General features: G+C 36.4%; 2 protein-coding genes across 2 annotated transcripts; both read left to right on the top strand.

Moving 5' to 3' along the window:
* Window positions 1–7,671: 7,671 nt before the first annotated feature.
* Window positions 7,672–9,676, top strand: LOC139708090 (muscarinic acetylcholine receptor M2-like). The gene is made up of 2 exons (XM_071620072.1): window positions 7,672–8,577; window positions 9,401–9,676. Exons 1-2 carry the CDS (start codon window positions 7,672–7,674, stop codon window positions 9,674–9,676), a joined length of 1,182 nt encoding a protein of 393 aa, XP_071476173.1.
* A 5,334-nt stretch (window positions 9,677–15,010) lies between these two features.
* LOC139708080 (muscarinic acetylcholine receptor M2-like) lies at window positions 15,011–17,013 on the top strand. Its single transcript, XM_071620066.1, has 2 exons — window positions 15,011–15,910; window positions 16,738–17,013. The coding sequence occupies exons 1-2, from the start codon at window positions 15,011–15,013 to the stop codon at window positions 17,011–17,013; spliced, it is 1,176 nt and encodes a 391-aa protein (XP_071476167.1).
* Window positions 17,014–19,416: the final 2,403 nt, after the last annotated feature.

Below are 19,416 nucleotides of genomic sequence, written 5' to 3'. Positions count from 1 at the left end.
TTTCGTAATCGGAAGTGATATTGTTTCTGTAATCTTCCGTCCATTGATATCTACCTGACGAAGTGACTTTTGAGACAAATGAGTATATGAATATAAGAACGACCCAAGTCCATTAGAGAAAATTTAGGAAAAATGGAAATTAATAAAAAATTCCCTACTCCCTTAAGTGTTTTCGGTTATTGGGGTGTTATTAATTCAAATTTGAATATAAAACAGTCACTTGAATGATTATCTGTATTTGCATGACTATCTAAATGGCTTTCAAACGCGATAGCCAAATTTGGACTTGGGTCGTTCTTATATTCAGGTACTCAGATGTACGTCTACAGTTGTAGATATTACAATATGTACCACAGTTGGTGTTAAAGTAGTGTTGCCACCTGTGCGCACTGCCATCAATGTGGCCTACACGTAGCATTCGAAATTCACCCACTTACTCACACACACACACACACACATATATATGTATGTATATTATATATTACATTATATTTACATACATATATATATATATGTAATATATACGTATATTTACACACACACACACACACACACACACACATATATATTATATATATATATATATATATATATATATATATATATATTTATTTATTTATTTATTTATATTGAAACAGACTCGACACTAACTTCTTCTTTTTTTTTTTTTTTTGGTCTGGTTGACCGCCGATTAATGGGCTTCTAAAATCTTTGAATTTGAAATTATGGCGGCCCGAAATAAACAGAAACAGTGAATGAAATTTTTGGAAATTTGGGGGCCTGACATAAATTTTTAGTGGCTCTGGGCCACCGGGCTACCGTTGTTATTAATATCACTAGTGTGTGCGTGTATTTGGTTGTTTGTATACCGTATATGCATTTGTTCATATATGTCTGTGAATGTTTAAACATAATATCTACATGTATCTGATTTAACGATGTCATGTACGTTGGCGTTCATCCAAGCAATGCTGCAAAACAAAAAAGTTGGCCCTCGTATATTATTTTGTGAGTTTCCTGAGCATTTTATTTCTTTAAGGTACGTATATTATACTTTGCTTGGATAGGAGCCACGGTATAGTGTTACCTTTGGTTCAATCTTTAATTTTCCATTGAATCATTGTGATCCACAACTTCATGGAACCTTACGATTCTTTCCGAACAAATCTTATTGCCAGTGTAATGACTGACCAAAGTGATGGATAATGTTTTGTTAGTTATAATGGTGATAATGATGAGTAGCACTCTTGCATAGCTGTTACCTGTGTTTCAATCTTTATTTTTCTATTGAATCATTGTGATCCACAACTTCGTGGAACCTTGCAATTCTTTCCGAACTAATTTTGTTGCCATTGTAATGACTGACCGAAATAATGGATAATGTTTGGCAGTTATGATGATGATGTTAATGTTAAATAGCACTTTCATAGCTGTTACCTGTTCTTTAATCTGTGTATTGAATCATTGTGATCCACAACTACATGGAGCCTTGGGATTCTTTCCGAACTAATTTTGTTGCTAGTGTAATGACTGATCAATATAATGGATAATGCTTGGCAACTCTGATGATGATGATGAACAGCAGTTACATGGCGCCATTTATCTGTCAAAACATTCAAAGACTATAAACAATATTATGTCACACATTATTCACAGAATTGCTGGAAAAGATAGGTATTTAGATAAAATGTTAAGGTATCAAGGTTGTTACAATTTCGAAACTTCATTGGTAGAGAGCTCTAGAGACTTGGAACAGCCAAATATAGGGATTTGTAGCATTTTACTTCTGAAATAGTCATGCATTAAGTGTTAATTTCATTTCAGATTCACTAAGTAGTCCCGCTCATATAATCAATTTTGTAAGAAACCGGTTTTTTACTGACATTACGAACTTCACAGTGCTCTCCTCGAAACCCTAACGCTTGTCAGTATGACATTTATATTATATGCATACTTGATAAACACATATCGTACCATCAGCAGTTTTAACAACGGGCACAGGGGACAAAAATATTGCACAGTATGTAGCTGTGACTCTTGCAATAGCGTCATCCTCGTTTCAGTTATCATTACAATATATAATATTGATTATTTGTGACCTCTTCGACAGAAAAGATAGATTAATGCAAGCTGTTGTTTTCAAATTGAAATTGGATAATCATCATAAATTCTCACTTTTCAGAAATAAAACTCGATGTCATCGAAGATGTCAAGAAGTGGGATAGGAAAACTTCACAATGTAATCATTAAAGGCCCCTTAGAAGCCTTTCCTAACCTTTCCCCACCAATACAGTATATCCCTGCAGATTGGCCCTCTCCATAGTAATTTAGTATAATTATATCTTAAAGGACACATTACAACGCTAAAAAGACAACTAATCCAAAACATGGAAGATCCCAAGCAAACATACGTTGTTACCTTCACCATGTTAGATACAAGTTCTAGAAAGTTTCCCTGCACGATAACTGCACACTTTTGTCTCTAATGAGTCATCCATGTCTCACTAATGTAAACGTGTAAACAGTGACCTCAAATCCAAGAGATGCACTAGAACGAATTTGAGCCAGAAAGCTGGGCTCCGCACAAACCCACTTCAATTTCCGTGTTAATTGGATTACTTCCGATTCATACTGGACGAGGCTGCGGGAGTAATTCATACTTCTTGTTTGTTTGTTTTTGTTTGTTTGTTTGTCGTTGTTTTTAGTCCTGTTGATAATCCTATGTTGCATTGGTCAGGCAGTTGACTTCGTTTTCCTCAGTATCTGCGATGACCAACATTGTTCTATATCTTCTGATGAAATTCGAGATTAAATGTGACATGGCATTGGCGTTTCCCAAGTTTCAAACGTAACACTTTTAGTTGGGTTTTTGTGTCGAGATTTTTTTCTTTTTGCATTCTTCGCAGTTTTGTTTTCATTTAGTCATAAATCTTGAGAGAATAAACAGGATTTTTTTTTCACCATAAACGTCAAATACATGTACTTTGAGAGTGAAAATACACCGTTACCGAATATAACCTCTTTCTATTAAAGCATGCATAGTGTGAAAATACGGGGTTATCCCAGAACATATTCATCCTTCCTCTGATGCTGATTACCAAGTTCCAATTAGGCAAAACGTGATAAAGCTATCGAGTGTTACGTCAGCGTTATCTATCAACGTCTCACACTTGGCTACAGATCAGTCGAGAGGCAATACCGCATGCAGTGTGCAAAAAACAAAACAAAAGTAAACTAAACTAAACAGCTAATCCAACTTTGGGGGGCTATTATTTCATAATTGTTAGCTAGGGAGAGTGCAATATTGGTTCTGAGGAAAGGGAAACGTTCTCTTTCCATTGATACCTAATATTATGTTGATAAATGTCATGCATGACTGAGGTGCACGTGAACTTTAAAGAAAAGAATGACAATTTGCACTTTTTCCAAGTTTGAGTGTTATCGTGAAGGTCAAGGAACGATAACTGTCTCACTGAATGATGAGATCTGTCAATGAAAGTGGTCAAATGAACAGGCCAGCCTGCACGACGGCAGGCTTGTGTCTTTAGGATTTCTTCTAATCTTTTATGGTCCTTATAACCTTCAACATGGCCACGCACGTTGATAATAACTTGGTCACTCCCACAAAGGGTAACCATTATTCATTTTCTCTGTTCATATTCAAGACACGGTTTGTCGCTGCGAGCTATGTGTCGAATATGAACAGAAAAATGGACTATGTGGGTTGGCCTTTGTGCGAGAGACCAAGATATTGGATAGGTGGCCATTTTGTTTGTTTGTTTGTTTTGGGTTTTTTTTTGTTCTTCGTGTTTATTACATTGCTCGCATTTTGTTATCCACTTTATGCACTGCCGTCATTATGTCATTTCCGGTGAGCACTAATGCAGCTCCATATACCTGATACAAAGTGAAGACACATACGTGTAAGAAAAAGTGACAGATGCCTTGATAATAATAATGATAATTATTTAAATGTAACATTATCAACGTATCATAAAGCAAAAATAAGATATTGGATGGCATGAAAGACTTCAATTTATGAATAATACCAGCGTTCCTGGATAATAACTTTGCCAAGATATGTGTGTGTGTCTTCCAGGACAAATTCTTATCAATGATTATTCCACGAAATTTGGTAGAATCAACCATGGTTAGTTCAGTCCCATCAATACTTCCAGGAGAAGGTAGATTGATGCCGCATTTACTGAAAGACATATAATCACACTTGGAAATATTTAGTGACATTTTGTTTACTTTTACTCATTTCAGAACATTTATTTTGTCAAATCAGAATTCAAAGTATTCAAAAGTGCAGTAAAGGTCGGGTCAGAATAAGATACACTTGTGTCATCAGCAAAAAGAGTAAAGGAAAGCAAATTACTCGATCCTGGAAAAATCATTTACAAACAGCAAGAACAACAGTGTACCAAGGGGTGACCCCTGAGGTACAACACACGTGATAGACTTTAGGTAAGATTTGTGGCCATTAACAACGATCAAATGTCTCCTCTTATGCAAATAATTACTGGACTAATCTAATAATTTGCGTCTTATTCCGAATTGAGATAACTTATTATAATAAAATATCATGATTAACAGTATCGGAGGTTTTTGAAAAATCCTTTAAAAACACCCCAGCTGTAAGAGGAAATTTATCTGTGGATTGAGCTATCGTGTTCAGCGACTTTGAATGACATGGGAAGTTGTATGTTTCTTTCGAAAGCCAAACTGAGATACACATATCATAAAAATGAAAAGCAACACGAGAATTAACCACCTTTTCCATTTTTTTTTTGAGAATGTAGGGAGAAGAGAGACTGGTCTGTGATTTTAATTCTTCAGGGTGGCGCTTCTGAAATCGGGTATAACTTTTGCAATTTCCATCATGTCTAGAACGATAGCAGAGCTTTGCGACAGATTAAATATGAGGGCAAGAGGCTCAGCTACAGAATTTGTAACTCTGTACAAAATCAAAATTTCATTTTTTTTTCTTTCACAAGGTAAACCTCAGTGCACCGGTGTAGATATGCGTCTTGTATATGTGAGATTGTGTCGTCTGTACTCAGGGGAGGGAGATTGTGCAAATTTCCCTTTACAGTGGTGACAAAATGACGCCTATGCTGATTTTGAATGATGACGAATAATGGCAGACACATTTAGACAGCACTTCATACAATAATTCAAAGCGAAATGAAATGAAAATCATTTCATACATGTGAAGGCACGTTGCGATTCTTATTCAAAGAATTAATGTCGGTAGTGTGGATGACAACAAAAGGTGAAAAGCTGCAGAGACAAGCTGATAGCATGAGCAGCAATCGAGTGCCCGGTTCTGGCAAATTTTCATTCGTATAGATACTTTTATTAACTATCCCATCAGTGCCACAAATCGAATGCAAACATTGACACGACTCTAGCGTTTATCGACAGTGTCATAAATTCACACAAAGTAAACAAGGAACAGCACATATATACTCACAGTCGTATCATGATACCGTCTGCATGATTCATTCCGAATTTATTGACCAGGATCTCGTGACATAAGGTATAACTAATCCGTGTGGACTTGAGGCAAACATAAGTCTATGTGACTTTTCAATTCTATTCAATTCAATTCAATTCAATTCAATTCAATTCAATTCAATTCCATTCATTTATTTTCATTCTTCTTTTTCCAACAAAACATTACATAGAATAAATAAGGAGTTGTATCATAAACATAATGCATTCGACTTTGCAAAGGATAAATAATAAAGATAAACAAAAGAACGTATGCTGGCAAAAATATGAAGTTATGCTTCAGTTGAGAAAAAAAAAAGAATTGGGAGGTCCAAAAAAAAGCAAGCTTGTATGTTGTGATCCACTTTGGCTCCATGCGTCTTAAAAATAGCTACTTGTCTGGTGACATTCACTTTTTTTTTTACAAAGGAGGAAAATACGTAACGCGTACTCCAGCCTGCGCCTTTGTATTTTCAGCTCAATTTGGTGTATGTTTATCATATATATATAGTTATATATGTTGAAAGAAATTGGACTGAGGCGGGACGTTGCTCTCGATCTTAGTCTCCCTTTTATTTGTCAAGCTTTCGGCCCGTCATTAGGCCTTCCTCAGGATCTATCAATATAATTATATATATATGTATATATATATATATATATATATATATATATATATACATATATATATATATATATATATCATATATCTCATCTATGTTACATACGTCAGTTCTACCTGTGAAATCCTTAGTAGCAAAGATAAAAAAGAAAATCAAGTTGATGGTTCAGTTATAGAACAGCAAACATTCAAATTAACTGGATTCATTGCTTTAACCTGCCACCATACGTGAGTAGGTTAACTACCTCGCATATCAGTATTCAAATCTACTGCCGTTTTGAATGCAACTTCCCTGATTTTTTTTCTCTCTCCACATATTAGAACGAGTTAATACATTTGACAACCGTCACTTCTTTTTCATCCATTCGAATAAAATTATTTTACACACAAATACACACACAAACGCTCTCTCGCGCACGCAGTACTTTTAGTAAGTACATATTTTTGTGTATTTAAAGATACGCAGCATTTTATTTTACCCTCTCACCATTTATCTTTTACGTGCATAAAAGAACTATTCATCCAGGTTTGTTTGTTGATGCCGTATGGACGGGAAATACCTCTTATTCCACGTGAACAAATCTCTCACCTTAAGTGGGAATAGAGGAATCTATCACTGAATGGAATATTCTTCAACCATTCAGGCCCAGGGAATTGAAATTATCAGAAAAATGCAATATATACATTTTCGTGTGCAAAATAGATCGATACAATGATCTTTTTTATCATATTTTTTCTTTATTGACAGACGTTCTTTCAAAGATAAATGATAGAAAAAATTGACTCGTGACTCGCTGACTATTGATTTCCACTCAGTAATCCTTATGCATCCATATCCTTTCTGATTCGGAGGTTTCCTGAATAAGAGCACTCAAGAGCGGGCAAAGAATTCTTTTCAGCATTGAACACTATACGTAAGTTATTTTGTTCAAAAAGAAAATTTTGTTTGATATTTGATAGCCAATCAGGTTCCTGCATTTCTGACCACTCACACATACACACACACACACACACACACACACACACACACACACATAAACCAAAAAAGAAAATCCGATTGATTCCTGTTCTATTGTGCTAAGATTCGTGTAGATTCTTTAGACTATGAAGTTAGCCCACTGACGAATTAGTTCAGGCAAATAAAAAAAGTGGCACTTGTATTGATCAATTCCTCTCTTCCTCACATCACTCAAAAAGTTTGTTTCTGAAAACTCGTTTTCAGCCAACAATTTGAAAAATAAAGAGAAATGAAAGACAACATTCATACTCATAATAACGTTAATCAAAAACGATAGGAGGAAAGATTCTTAGGTATATAGATTCTCAATACGGCGTATTATATCATAGAATTCTTATATGCTTCAGCACCTGAGCACGACAAATCATTTTTTTTTAAACCTGTATACTTATATGGATATACATATATAGACCACTTGCTCAGAGATTTCGAAAACATCACGTCAAGAAGCACGATTAAGAAATATCCCATCTAACGGGACAACATGAACTATCAAAACTATTTCATTAATGACAACGATAGCACTGAGTGCAGTATGTCGACAGTAGCATGGACTCCGTCTTTTACGTTACCCCCTGCGATCGAATTTGAAAATAACACTGAAAACGAGACCCAAACTGACATTCCTGTAGTCCTTTCTAAAGTTGTTAACATCAATCGACTATTTTGGCCGACGTTGTTTACAACATTAATCATTGTCACAAACTGTCTGTCCCTTGCAGCATTTGGCATGGAAAAACGACTGCGCACCTACAACAACTACTTTATCATCAACCTGTCGATCCTCGATTTCCTCGTTGGTCTAAATCTCATTATCAGCGTTGTCCATACACACATCGGCTACTATCCTTTGAGCCAAGTGTTTTGTAAGATCCTTGGTGGACTCGGTCAGGCCGTCACCAGTTCTTCTAATTTTGTCGTCGTGATCATTTGCGCCGACCGTCATCGTGCGACTTACGACCCAATCAACCACTATATGACTCGCAGCAAACGTAAAGCCATTTTCGTCAACTCCCTGGCGTGGATCGCTGCTCTTGCTTTTTGGATGCCGTTTGTTACAGTCTGGGAATTCATTGACCACTTCGACAATGGACGTCATTGCGTTCGTCGATTTACCCACAATCCTTGGGCATACGTCGTCAACATTACTGTCATGTTTTACCTGCCATTAGTTCTAATTTTTGTGCTTAATCTTCGAATCTTCAGGAAGATTCAAAAGACGGTTGGTGGCAAGAATGTCAGGAAAACATTTCAAGGAAACGATGTTGCCAATACAATTGGGAATACTTCAGCAATGGGTGGTAATATGAGAGAGTTCTCGACTTCGTCAATTACAGCTCCAAATGATATTCATGTTGACTCTGTCAAAATGAAACGTGTTTCAATGAGCTTGTCTAAGATGCACGGACACAACAAATTTCTGAAAGACTTTGAACATGCGGTAAGATATCATACGATTATTTTCTTCCTATTTGAACACATCACCCACAAATATGTAAAAAAGACAGGATTAAATGTGTAAAGCCCATTTTCATATGTTTCTTCTTCTTCTTCTTTTAGTCAAAAGACGCCTGAGCTTTCGATCCTATAGCAGAGTCTTCGTCAGAGGCAAAATGACAGACATGTAGAGAAAGCAATCACATGATAAGGAATGACATCTTGTGTGTGTGTGTGTGTGTGTGTGTGTCTGTCTGTTTTTCCATTAAACAAACAAATCTCTGAAAATTCAAGGTCTAAACTAGCGTAGGGCGCCACATTATATGCCGATACGTCAAGACACAGATAATTAACAAAAAAGCAACATAATAATAACAACTTATAAATATTGTAATCATTGCGTTACTAGCTTTCGTCAATTAAAATCTATCTTAGTACCTATTTAACAAAATCGTAGCTTTATACAATGCACATGTCATGATTGTACTCTTGTAGACATGAACATGCAAGCAATAGCAGTGCTCGTAACTGACCTACATTGGTTCTAGAGGGCAAGCTGTCGAGGTCCCGACAAAATTGCAAGCACACCCTTCTACAAATATCACTCCCATATTCATGATTTCCATAAAATAATGGTTGGAAAAGAAATAACAATTTACCTGTGATCATGGAGTCATTAGAATGAAGGAAAACTAAACAATTTCTCTTTATGGCACGTATTCATGTAAATTGAAAATCTTATAACATTTTACTTCTACCAATAGCCGCTTCTTCAGGAAGAACAATGAGGTCAAGCTGTATCTCTATCTCTTGCATATTACATATAGGTGAAGCGTGAGTCGGCAGCCGAGACGAGAAAGGCACAACGTACGCTTCTCTTCATTGTCCTGTCTTTTGTGATTTCGTGGTTACCTCACAGCATCATCCGACTCATCTACGCCATCGAACCGGTCCTCATCGTGCCCGGCCTGCCCCGTTCAGCACGACTATTCTTCAGCTGGATGACGTTCGGCAACAGCCTCCTGAATCCCATCTCCTACGCGATCACCCAACCACTTCTGAGGACTACTCTCAGAAATATGATGAGCCGCCGTTGCAGATAGATTTCAGTGATCAAATTTTCTCTGTGGTATAACCGAAAAAAAACCCCTATGTATAACCTATTATCACTCTTGTACACTATCTTAATCCTGTTGCGCTCGAATGCACCAACGTTACAACATTTTTATTTCTGTTCATCTTTTTTTAACTTAGATCTTTATTTGTAGGTTTGATTGATTAATGCATTGAGATCATATTTTTGACTTGTCCTTTTCCCTATTTGAAAGGTGTGTACTTGTAAGAACATGTTATAGACAAAATCGCTACTTTCTGCCAGTGTTGATTGGACGCTGCACAGCAATATAGCGACTTTCGTCCAGTAAAGTAATGTTTTGAGTTATATGAAAAGCTACGCGAATAGGAATATGGCAAAATGATGATATGATGACAAAAGTGTGCTACACACTCAAGACTACAGTATAATTGAACTATAAAATAACGCCAGTGATTAGAAATACCAAACAGTCATCAGACTTTGCTTTATTGAGTGTGCAAGTTGACGTACATATAGTAAAATAATTGCTAAAAGCTCCTCAAAATTGCTAAAGCTTGCTGCTAATAGTGTAAACTCATACAATCTTTACATGTATTACAGAAGATTAAGTCTGATTGTTATCTGCATAAGGTTACAAGTAATGTCAAGCCGCAAAGAATTTTGTAAAAATAAAATATTATGGAAATACGGTTGAATAAGAAGTGTAGTTGATAAATGATGAACAGAAACTTGTTGTGATTTTATTTTGAATGTCATTAGATAACATGAACACTTCCTTCATAACCGATCTCCCAATATCATAGCAATATTTGAGGCGTTTTTGGCCGGCTGTGTTCCAAGATCGCCAACCCTTGTGCAATCTTATGGCTCTGACAGCGTTTCATGTAACAAACGAGTTCGAATTACACCTTAACTTGCCAAATCTAGATCTCCAGGACTCTTTGCAATGTTTGCATCTCGTCATGGGCGTGATCAAAACCCGCATCACTTAATGTCTTCTCATTCCCCACCTACTGCAACGTACTAATGAATTAGACCTTAAACCCTATCGCTTAGTTTTGAAAAAAAAAACCGACTTCGAGCATTCAGCTTCTTTATCATTAAATGTTTTTATCTCCTCGTTGGTTGTGTCTTACCGGAATGTTAGTCCATATCCCTATCGCCAGTTTTCCTCTGAATTCCATGCTGGATTGGTCAGCCAGTGTCCATAGCAGTGCCTTCGAACTACCCTTTATTCCTCAACATCTGCGATGACAAAGACCGCTCAATGATAAAATGAAATCAAAGATGAAATGTAACATGAAATAGCGTTTCTAAGTTAAGATTTTCCAAACGTCACACTTTGAATATTTTGTTTTGTATTCATTTTTTTTAGATTCAATTTTGTTCTTTTCTTCATAAATCCTGTGAGAGCCAGATTGTCTTTTCAAAATAAATGTTCAATGCTTTTCCCGTTAAACTACACCATGACCGTAAAACACATGGATATCTTTATTCCAACGATGTGCTGAAAAATGATAGTGTAATAACTTAAAATATTTTATTTCCTCCGACGTTGTAAATAAGGCAATGATAGTAAGCGAGCGAGATCAGCAGATGAAAGTAACGTCTGGCAGTGTGTTACCAATCTCTTGAGAGGCGGTACAACAGGCGATGGTATCACTAAAGGTTTGATTGAAATAGCACGTGATTGGGATGAAATAAAGTTTGCTGCGCGTCAACTGATTGGTCAAAGTTCTTGACTTTCAGCCCCTTTTGAAATGTAATCTAATACAAGAGATCGAGATGGTCCTTCCATTGTTCAATACAGAGCGTAAAAAAAAAAGTAATCCAACTTTGGAGGGCCACCATTTTATAATTGTTAGCTATGAAGAGCACAATGTTGGTTGTGAGGAAAGGGACTTCCTCTTTCCATTGATACCTAATAATGTCGACAATTGTCATGTATGACTGAGCACATGAACTATAAACATGATAAAGACAACAATGACAAGTTTGGGTGTTATTGTGAAGGAACAATGCTTGTCTCACTCCATGGATGAGATCTGTCAATAAAATGTTGCCAAATAGGCCAGCCTGTACAAATGCAGGTTTGTGTGTAGGGTTTGTGCTTAGGTATTCTCCTAGCATTGAATGGTCCATAACCTTTAACATGTGGCCTTTTGTTTGATAATTTGGTAGCTCCCACAGAGGCCAACCTACACAGTCCATTTTCTGTGTTCATATTCAACACATATATCCCAGTGACAAACCATGTCTTGAATATGAAGAGAGTAAAATGGATAATGGTTTTGCCTTAATGGGAAGGACCAAGCTATCGACAACGCGGTCATGTTGAAGGTTATGAACCATAAAGCTTAAGAAGAACCCCTAAACACGAATCTGCAGTCATGCAGGCTGGCCTGATGATTTGACCACTTTCATTGACAGATCTCATCCATGCAGTGAGACATTTACAATAGCACACAAACTTGGAGAAAGTGCAATTTGTCATTGTTGTCTTTAAAGTCCATGTGCTCAGTCAAGTATGACAATTGTCAACATAATTAGGTATCAATGGAAAGAGGAAGAGTTCCCCTTTCCTCACAACCAATATTGCGCTCTCCATAGCTGACAATTATAAAAAAGTAGCCCTCCAAAATTTCATTAACTTTTTTTTTTGATACGCACTGTATACATATTTATTTTATTGTTATTCATTGCACTTTAATCTATCAATGACACATTACTTTTGATTAATTTTCATTACTCTCGAAATATGTCAATCATTTTCAAACTTTGCTTAAGCTCATTATATGTGATTTAATGTGAATCGTTGAAATTAGACGTACAAATTGAGATCAAAATAGGAACGAAAAGTATGCTTTATTTATAAACACAATCTGAAACAATCATAGTCAAGTTTATCTCCTCCGTACATGTATACAAGTCTCTTTGCCCGGTTTGTGATCGCCTGGCTACTTCAAATCATCGTCCTACTCCTCTACGCCATCGATCAGGACCACGTTAATCCGGACCTATGCCGGATTGTCTGGGTTTTATGTCTATTTAAACTTGTTGTTGTTGTTGTTGTTTTTTTTTTTTTTTGCTATTGTATATCTCATTCAGTATTTTGTAAGACTACGGGGACACAAGAATATTGTCAAAGAGCAATTCACAACTTCTCACGAAATCATCTTTACACATTTCCCTCTATCTCTCACTAGTGTAAGTCGTGCTATAGTTTGAAATAATAATATAATGACGTTTCGTGAAAAGATTGACTTTGAACATGATACGTCCTTGGGTTTACGGGAGATTTGCGCGTGATTATTACAAGTAATAAGCGTATCAAGTACATTTTACGTTTCTAAAATTTCCAGGCTCGTTCCATGTATCATTTTACTATAATATAAAACAAAAATTGCGATGAATCTTAGCGTAATCATTCTATTTGTTCAAATCATTCAGGGGGATCTAGTTAGTGTCTAATACGCCCAAATCCAGAAACGCAAAGGTACAGGTGGAATCCATATGGTTGTTGTTGTTTCTTTAGTTTTTCCATTCGTTTTTCTCCTTTTTCAATTTCCACGCTTTTTGTAATATACAATGTAGCACAAAGGTCATTATACAAAGTTATTGAGTAAAATTTGAATAAGTGAAAACACTTGGAAAAAGGCAAATAATTAAATGTAATGTACAACATTTTCATGATAATTTATGTTAAGACATGCAGGTGTCTTTACATGCATATTCAAGCTGAAGAATATTGTGTACCTGTGGATTAAGAGAAAAAATGTGCTAATCTAAATATAATAGACATGATAGAAATGCAGGAGACATTATCATAAGAAAACATTTGACGAGGATAATGATGGTCCCATTTATACAATCAGACAAAATAAAGGGATAATCGAGTAAGCACCATATAAGTGAGCAGGTTATTACTACCACGCATATCCCTATTCAAATGTAGTGTCGTTTTGAATGCAACTTCCCTGATTTTTTTTTCTCTCTCCACATATTAGAACGAGTTAATACATTGACAACCGTCACTTTTTGTAATCCATTGATAATAATAATAATAACAACAATAATCATAATAATAATGAAAACAATAATAATAATAAAACTATTTTTTACACATAAACATACACAAACACTCGTGCGAGCATGAAGTACTTTAGTTTGTACGTATTTTTGTGTTAGTATTCCAAAAGTACGCAACATTATAGTTTACCCTCTCACCATTTATCCCTTACGAGCATAAACGAACTTATCACCCAGGTTTGTTTGTTGATGCCATATGGACGGGAAATACCGCTTATTCCACGTGGACAAATCTCTCACCTAAAGTGGGAATAGAGGATTCTATCACTGAATAGAATTCTTCAACCATTCAGGCCCAGGGATTTGAAGTTATCAGAAAAATGCAATATATACATTATAGTCTGCAAAATACCATACCATCATCTTTTTTAACCCTATTTTTCTCTATTGAAGGACGTTCTTTCAAACAGAAATGGCAGAAAAGATTGAATCGTGACTCGCTGACTATTGATTTCCACTCAGTAATCCTTATGCATCCATATCCTTTCTGATTCGGAGGTTTCCTGAATAAGAGCACTCAAGAGCGGGCAAAGAATTCTTTTCAGGATTGAACACTATACGTAAGTTATTTTGTTCAAAAAGAAAATTTTGTTTGATATTTGATAGCCAATCAGGTTCCTGCATTTCTGACCACTCACACATACACACACACACACACACACACACACACACACACACACACATAAACCAAAAAAGAAAATCCTATTGATTCCTGTTCTATTGTGCTAAGATTCGTGTAGATTCTTTAGACTATGAACTTAGTCCACTGATGAATTAGTTCAGGTAAATAACATAAAGTGGCACTTGCATCGATCAATTCCTCTTTTCCTCAAATCACTCAAAAGAGTTTGTTTCTGAAAACTCTTTTCCAGCAAACAATTTGAAAAATAAAGAGAAAGGAAAGACAACATTCATACTCTCAACAATGTTAATCATAAACGATAGAGGAAAGATTCTTAGATATATAGATTCTCAGTACGAAGTGTTATTTATCATACAATTCTTATACGCTTGACAGTGCTTGACTACAAACCTGTATACTGATATAATATATATATATATATATATATATATATATATATATGTATGTATATATTGTATATATACATATATATATAAACCACTTGCTCAGAGATATCGAAAACATCACGTCAAGGAGCACGATCAAGAAATATCCCATCTAACGAGACAACTGAACTATAAAAAATATTTCATTAATGACAACGATAGCATAGGGTACAGTATGTCGACCATGGCATGGACTTCGTCTTTTACGTTACCCCCTGAGATCGAATTTGAAAATAATACTGGAAACGAGACACAAAATGACGTTCCTGTAGTCCTTTCTAAAGTTGTTAACATCAATGGACTATTTTGGCCGATGTTGTTTACAACATTAATCATTGCCGCAAACTGTCTGTCCCTTGCAGCATTTGGCGTGGAAAAACGACTGCGCACCTACAACAACTACTTTATCATCAACCTGTCTATTCTCGATCTCCTCGTTGGTCTAAGTCTCACCACTGGCGTTGTCCATACCTACTTTGGCTACTATCCTTTGAACCAAGTGTTTTGTAAGATCCTTGGTGGACTCGGTCAGGCGGTCACCAGTTCTTCTAATTTTGTCGTCGTGATCATCTGCGCCGACCGTCATCGTGCTACCTACGACCCGATCAACCACTATATGACTCGCAGTAAACGTAAAGCACTTTTCGTTAACTCCCTGCCGTGGATCGCTGCTCTTGCTTTTTGGATGCCGTTTGTTACAGTCTGGGAGTTCATTGACGACTTCGACAATGGACGCCATTGCGTTCGTCGATTTACTCACAATCCTTGGGCATACGTCGTCAACATTACTGTCTTGTTTTACCTGCCATTAGTTTTGGTTGTTGTTCTTTACCTTCGAATCTTTAGGAAGATTCAAAAGACGGTCGGTGGCAAGAATGTCAGGAAAACATCTCAAGGAAACGATCACGCCAGTACAATTATGAATACTTCAGCAATGGGTGGTAATATGAGAGAATTCTCGACTTCGTCAATTACATCTCCAAATGACATTCATGTTGAGTCTGTCAAAAAGAAACGCGATGTTTCTATGAGCTTGCCAAAGATGCGCGGACACAGCAAATTTCTGAATGACTCTGGACATGCGGTAAGATATCATACAATATAAAAATCTTCCTATTAGAACACGTCACCCACAAAAACAGTAAGAAATAAAGGAGTAAAAGAGTAAAAGCCATTCGTTTTATTCTTCTATTTTTTGTTCTTTTTTGGTCAAAAGAGGCCTGATCTTTCGATCCAAGATAGTTAGAGGCGAAATGGCAAACATGCAGGGAAAGAAATTACATAATAAAGAATGACATATTTGTATGTTTGTGAAGAAGACACGCATCTGCATTTCTGTTTATCCATTAACAAAACAAATCTCTGAAAAGTCAAGGTGTAAACAAGCGTAGGGTGCCACATGCCAATACGTCAAGACGCAGATAACTAACACAAAAGCAACATTATGATAACTTATAATTTAATCATTGCGGTACTCGCCTTCGTCAATTAAAATCCATCTTTATAGTAACTATGTATCAACAGCATAGCTTCATACAATGCACATGTCATGATTGCACTTTTAAACATAATAATTTATATGCAAGTAATAGCAGTGCTCGTAACTCACTTACCCTGGTTCTAGAGGACAAGTTGTCGAGGTTCCGGCAAAATTGCACGCACATCCTTCTGCACATATTGCCGTATCCACGATAATAAAAAATAATAGTTGAAAAATAGTGATTTAACAATGATCATGGAGTCACCAGAATGAAGGAAAAATAATCATTTCTCTTAATGGCACGTAATCATGTAAAATTAAAACTTAATAACATTTTACTTCTACCAATAGCCGCTTCTTCAGGAAGAACAAGGAGGCCACGCTGATAGATTATTGCCGTTCTTGCTCTATCTCTTCCATATTACATATAGGTGAAGAGTGAATCGGCAGCCGAGACGAGAAAGGCACAACGTACGCTTCTCTTCATTGTCTTGTCTTTTGTGATTTCATGGATGCCAAACAGCATCATCCGACTCATCTATGCCATCGAACCGGTCCTCATCGTACCCGGCCTGCCCCGTTCAGTAACGCTATTCTTCAGCTGGATGACGTTCTGCAACAGTCTCCTGAACCCCATCTCCTACGCTATCACCCAGCCACTGCTACGGGCTACACTCAGAAATATGATGACCTGCCGTGGCAGATAGGCTTCAGTGATTAAAATTCTCTCTGTGTTGTAACCTATATATATATATATATATATATATATATATAACCCATTATCACTCTTGTACACTATTTTGATCCTGTTGCGCACGAATGCACAAAGGTTAGAAAAGTTTTATTTATGTTTATCTTCTATTTTTTTAAACTTTATTTGTAGGTTTGATTGATTAATTCATTGAGATCATATTTTTGACCTTTCCATTTCCCTATTTGAAAGGTGTGTACATGTAACAACATGTAACAGACTTTACGTAATCACTACTTTTGGGACGCTGCACAGTAATATAGCGACTTTCGTTCAGCAAAGTAATGTTATGAGCTAAGCGAAACTAAGCGAATAGGAATATGGCAAAATGATGATAGGATGACAAAAGCGTGCTACACACTCAAGACCACAGTATAATTGAACCATAAAATAACGCCATTGATTAGAAATTCCAAACAGTCATCATACTTTGCTTTATTGAGTGTGCAAGTTGACGTACATATAGTAAAATGATTGCTAAAAGCTTCTCAAAATTGCTAAAGCTTGCTGCTTATAGTGTAAACTCACACAATCTTTACATGTATTACAGAAGATTAAGTCTGATTGTTATCTGCATAAGATTACTAGTACCAGAAATGTCAAGCCATAACGTATTTTGTAAGAATAAAATGTTATGGAAATACGGTTGAATAAGAAATGTAGTTGATAAATGATCAACAGAAACTTGTTATGATTTTATTTTGAATGTCATTAGATATACATGAACACTTCCTTCATAACCGATCTCCTCATATCATAGCAATATTTGAGGCGTTTTTGGCCGGCTGTGTTCCAAGATCGCCAACCCTTGTGCAATCTTATGACTCTGACAGCGTTTCATGTAACAAACGAGTTCGAATTACACCTTAACTTGCCAAATCTAGATCTCCAGGACTCTTTGCAATGTTTTCATCTCGTCATGGGCGTGATCAAAACCCGCATCAGTTAATATCTTCTCATTTACCACCTACTGCAACGTACTAATGAATTAGACCTTAAACCCTATCGCTTATTTTTGAAAAAAAAAAACGACTTCGAACATTCACCTTCTATATCATTAACTTTTTTTATCTCCTCGTTGGTTGTGTCTTACCGGAATGTTAGTCCATATCCCTATCGCCAGTTTTCCTCTGAATTCCATGCTGGATTGGTCAGCCAGTGACCAGTGCCTTCTACCCTTTATTCCTCAACATCTGCGATGCGTGGTGACAAACACCGCTCGATGATAAAATGAAATCACAGATGAAATGTAACATGAAATAGCGTTTCTAAGTCTAGATTTTCTAAACGTCACACTTTTAATATTTTGTTTTGTATTCATATTTTTTTTTTCAGATTCAGTTTTGTTCTTTTCTTCATAAACCCTGTGAGAGCCAGACTGTCTTTTCAAAATAAATGTTTACTGCTTTTCCCGTTAAACTACACCATGACCGTAAAACACATGGATATCTTTATTCCAACGATGTGCTGAAAAAAATGATAGTGTAATAACGTAAAATATTTTATTTCCTCCGACGTTGTAAGTAAGGCAATGATATTAAGCGAGCGACATCAGCAGATGAAAGTAACGTCTGGCAGTGTGTTACCAATCTCTTGAGAGGCGGTACAACAGGCAATGGCACCACTAAAGGTTTGTAGAAAAAGCACGTGATTGGGATGAAATAAAGTTTGTTGCGCGTCAACGTTACTGATTGGTCAAAGTTCTTGACTTTCAGACCCTTTTGAAATGTAATCTAATACAAGAGATCGAGATGGTCCTTCCATTGTTCAATACAGAGCGTAAAAAAAATGTAATCCAACTTTGGAGGGCTACCATTTTATAATGGTTAGCTATGAACAGCACAATGTTGGTTGTGAGGAAAGGGGCTTCCTCTTTCCATTGATACCTAATTATGTCGACAATTGTCATACTGACTGAGCACATGGACTTTAAAGACAACAATGACAAATTGCACTTTTTCCAAGTTTGCATGTTATTGTGAAGGAACAATGCATGTCTCACTACATGGATGAGATCTGTCAACGAAAGTGGCCAAATAGGCCAGCCTGTACAAATGCAGGCTTGTGTGTAGGGATTGTGCTTAGGTATTCTCCTAGCATTGAATGGTCCATAACCTTTAACATGTGGCCTTTTGTTTGATAATTTGGTAGCTCCCACAGAGACAAACCTACACAGTCCATTTTTCTGTGTTCATATTCAACATATAAATCCCAGTGACAAACCATGTCTTGAATATGAAGAGAGTAAAATGGATAATGGTTTTGCCTTAATGGGAAGGACCAAGCTATAGACAACGCGGTCATGTTGAAGGTTATGAACCATAAGGCTTAAGAAGAACTCCTAAACATGAATCTGCAG

Source organism: Diadema antillarum, unplaced genomic scaffold (genome assembly GCF_040938485.1).
Source record: "Diadema antillarum isolate AM-2024a unplaced genomic scaffold, OU_Dant_1.0 scf00000036, whole genome shotgun sequence".
NCBI lineage: Eukaryota > Metazoa > Echinodermata > Echinoidea > Diadematoida > Diadematidae > Diadema > Diadema antillarum.
The sequence above is the reverse complement of the archived record's forward strand: the minus strand, read 5'-3'. Positions and strand labels throughout refer to the sequence as shown.

Coding starts and splice junctions, on each gene's coding strand:
- LOC139708080 (XM_071620066.1), top strand. CDS start 15,011: ATGGCATGGACTTCGTCTTTTACGTTACCCCCTGAGATCGAATTTGAA. Junction 15,911..16,737: donor TGAATGACTCTGGACATGCG/GTAAGATATCAT, acceptor TATTACATATAG/GTGAAGAGTGAATCGGCAGC.
- LOC139708090 (XM_071620072.1), top strand. CDS start 7,672: ATGTCGACAGTAGCATGGACTCCGTCTTTTACGTTACCCCCTGCGATC. Junction 8,578..9,400: donor TGAAAGACTTTGAACATGCG/GTAAGATATCAT, acceptor TATTACATATAG/GTGAAGCGTGAGTCGGCAGC.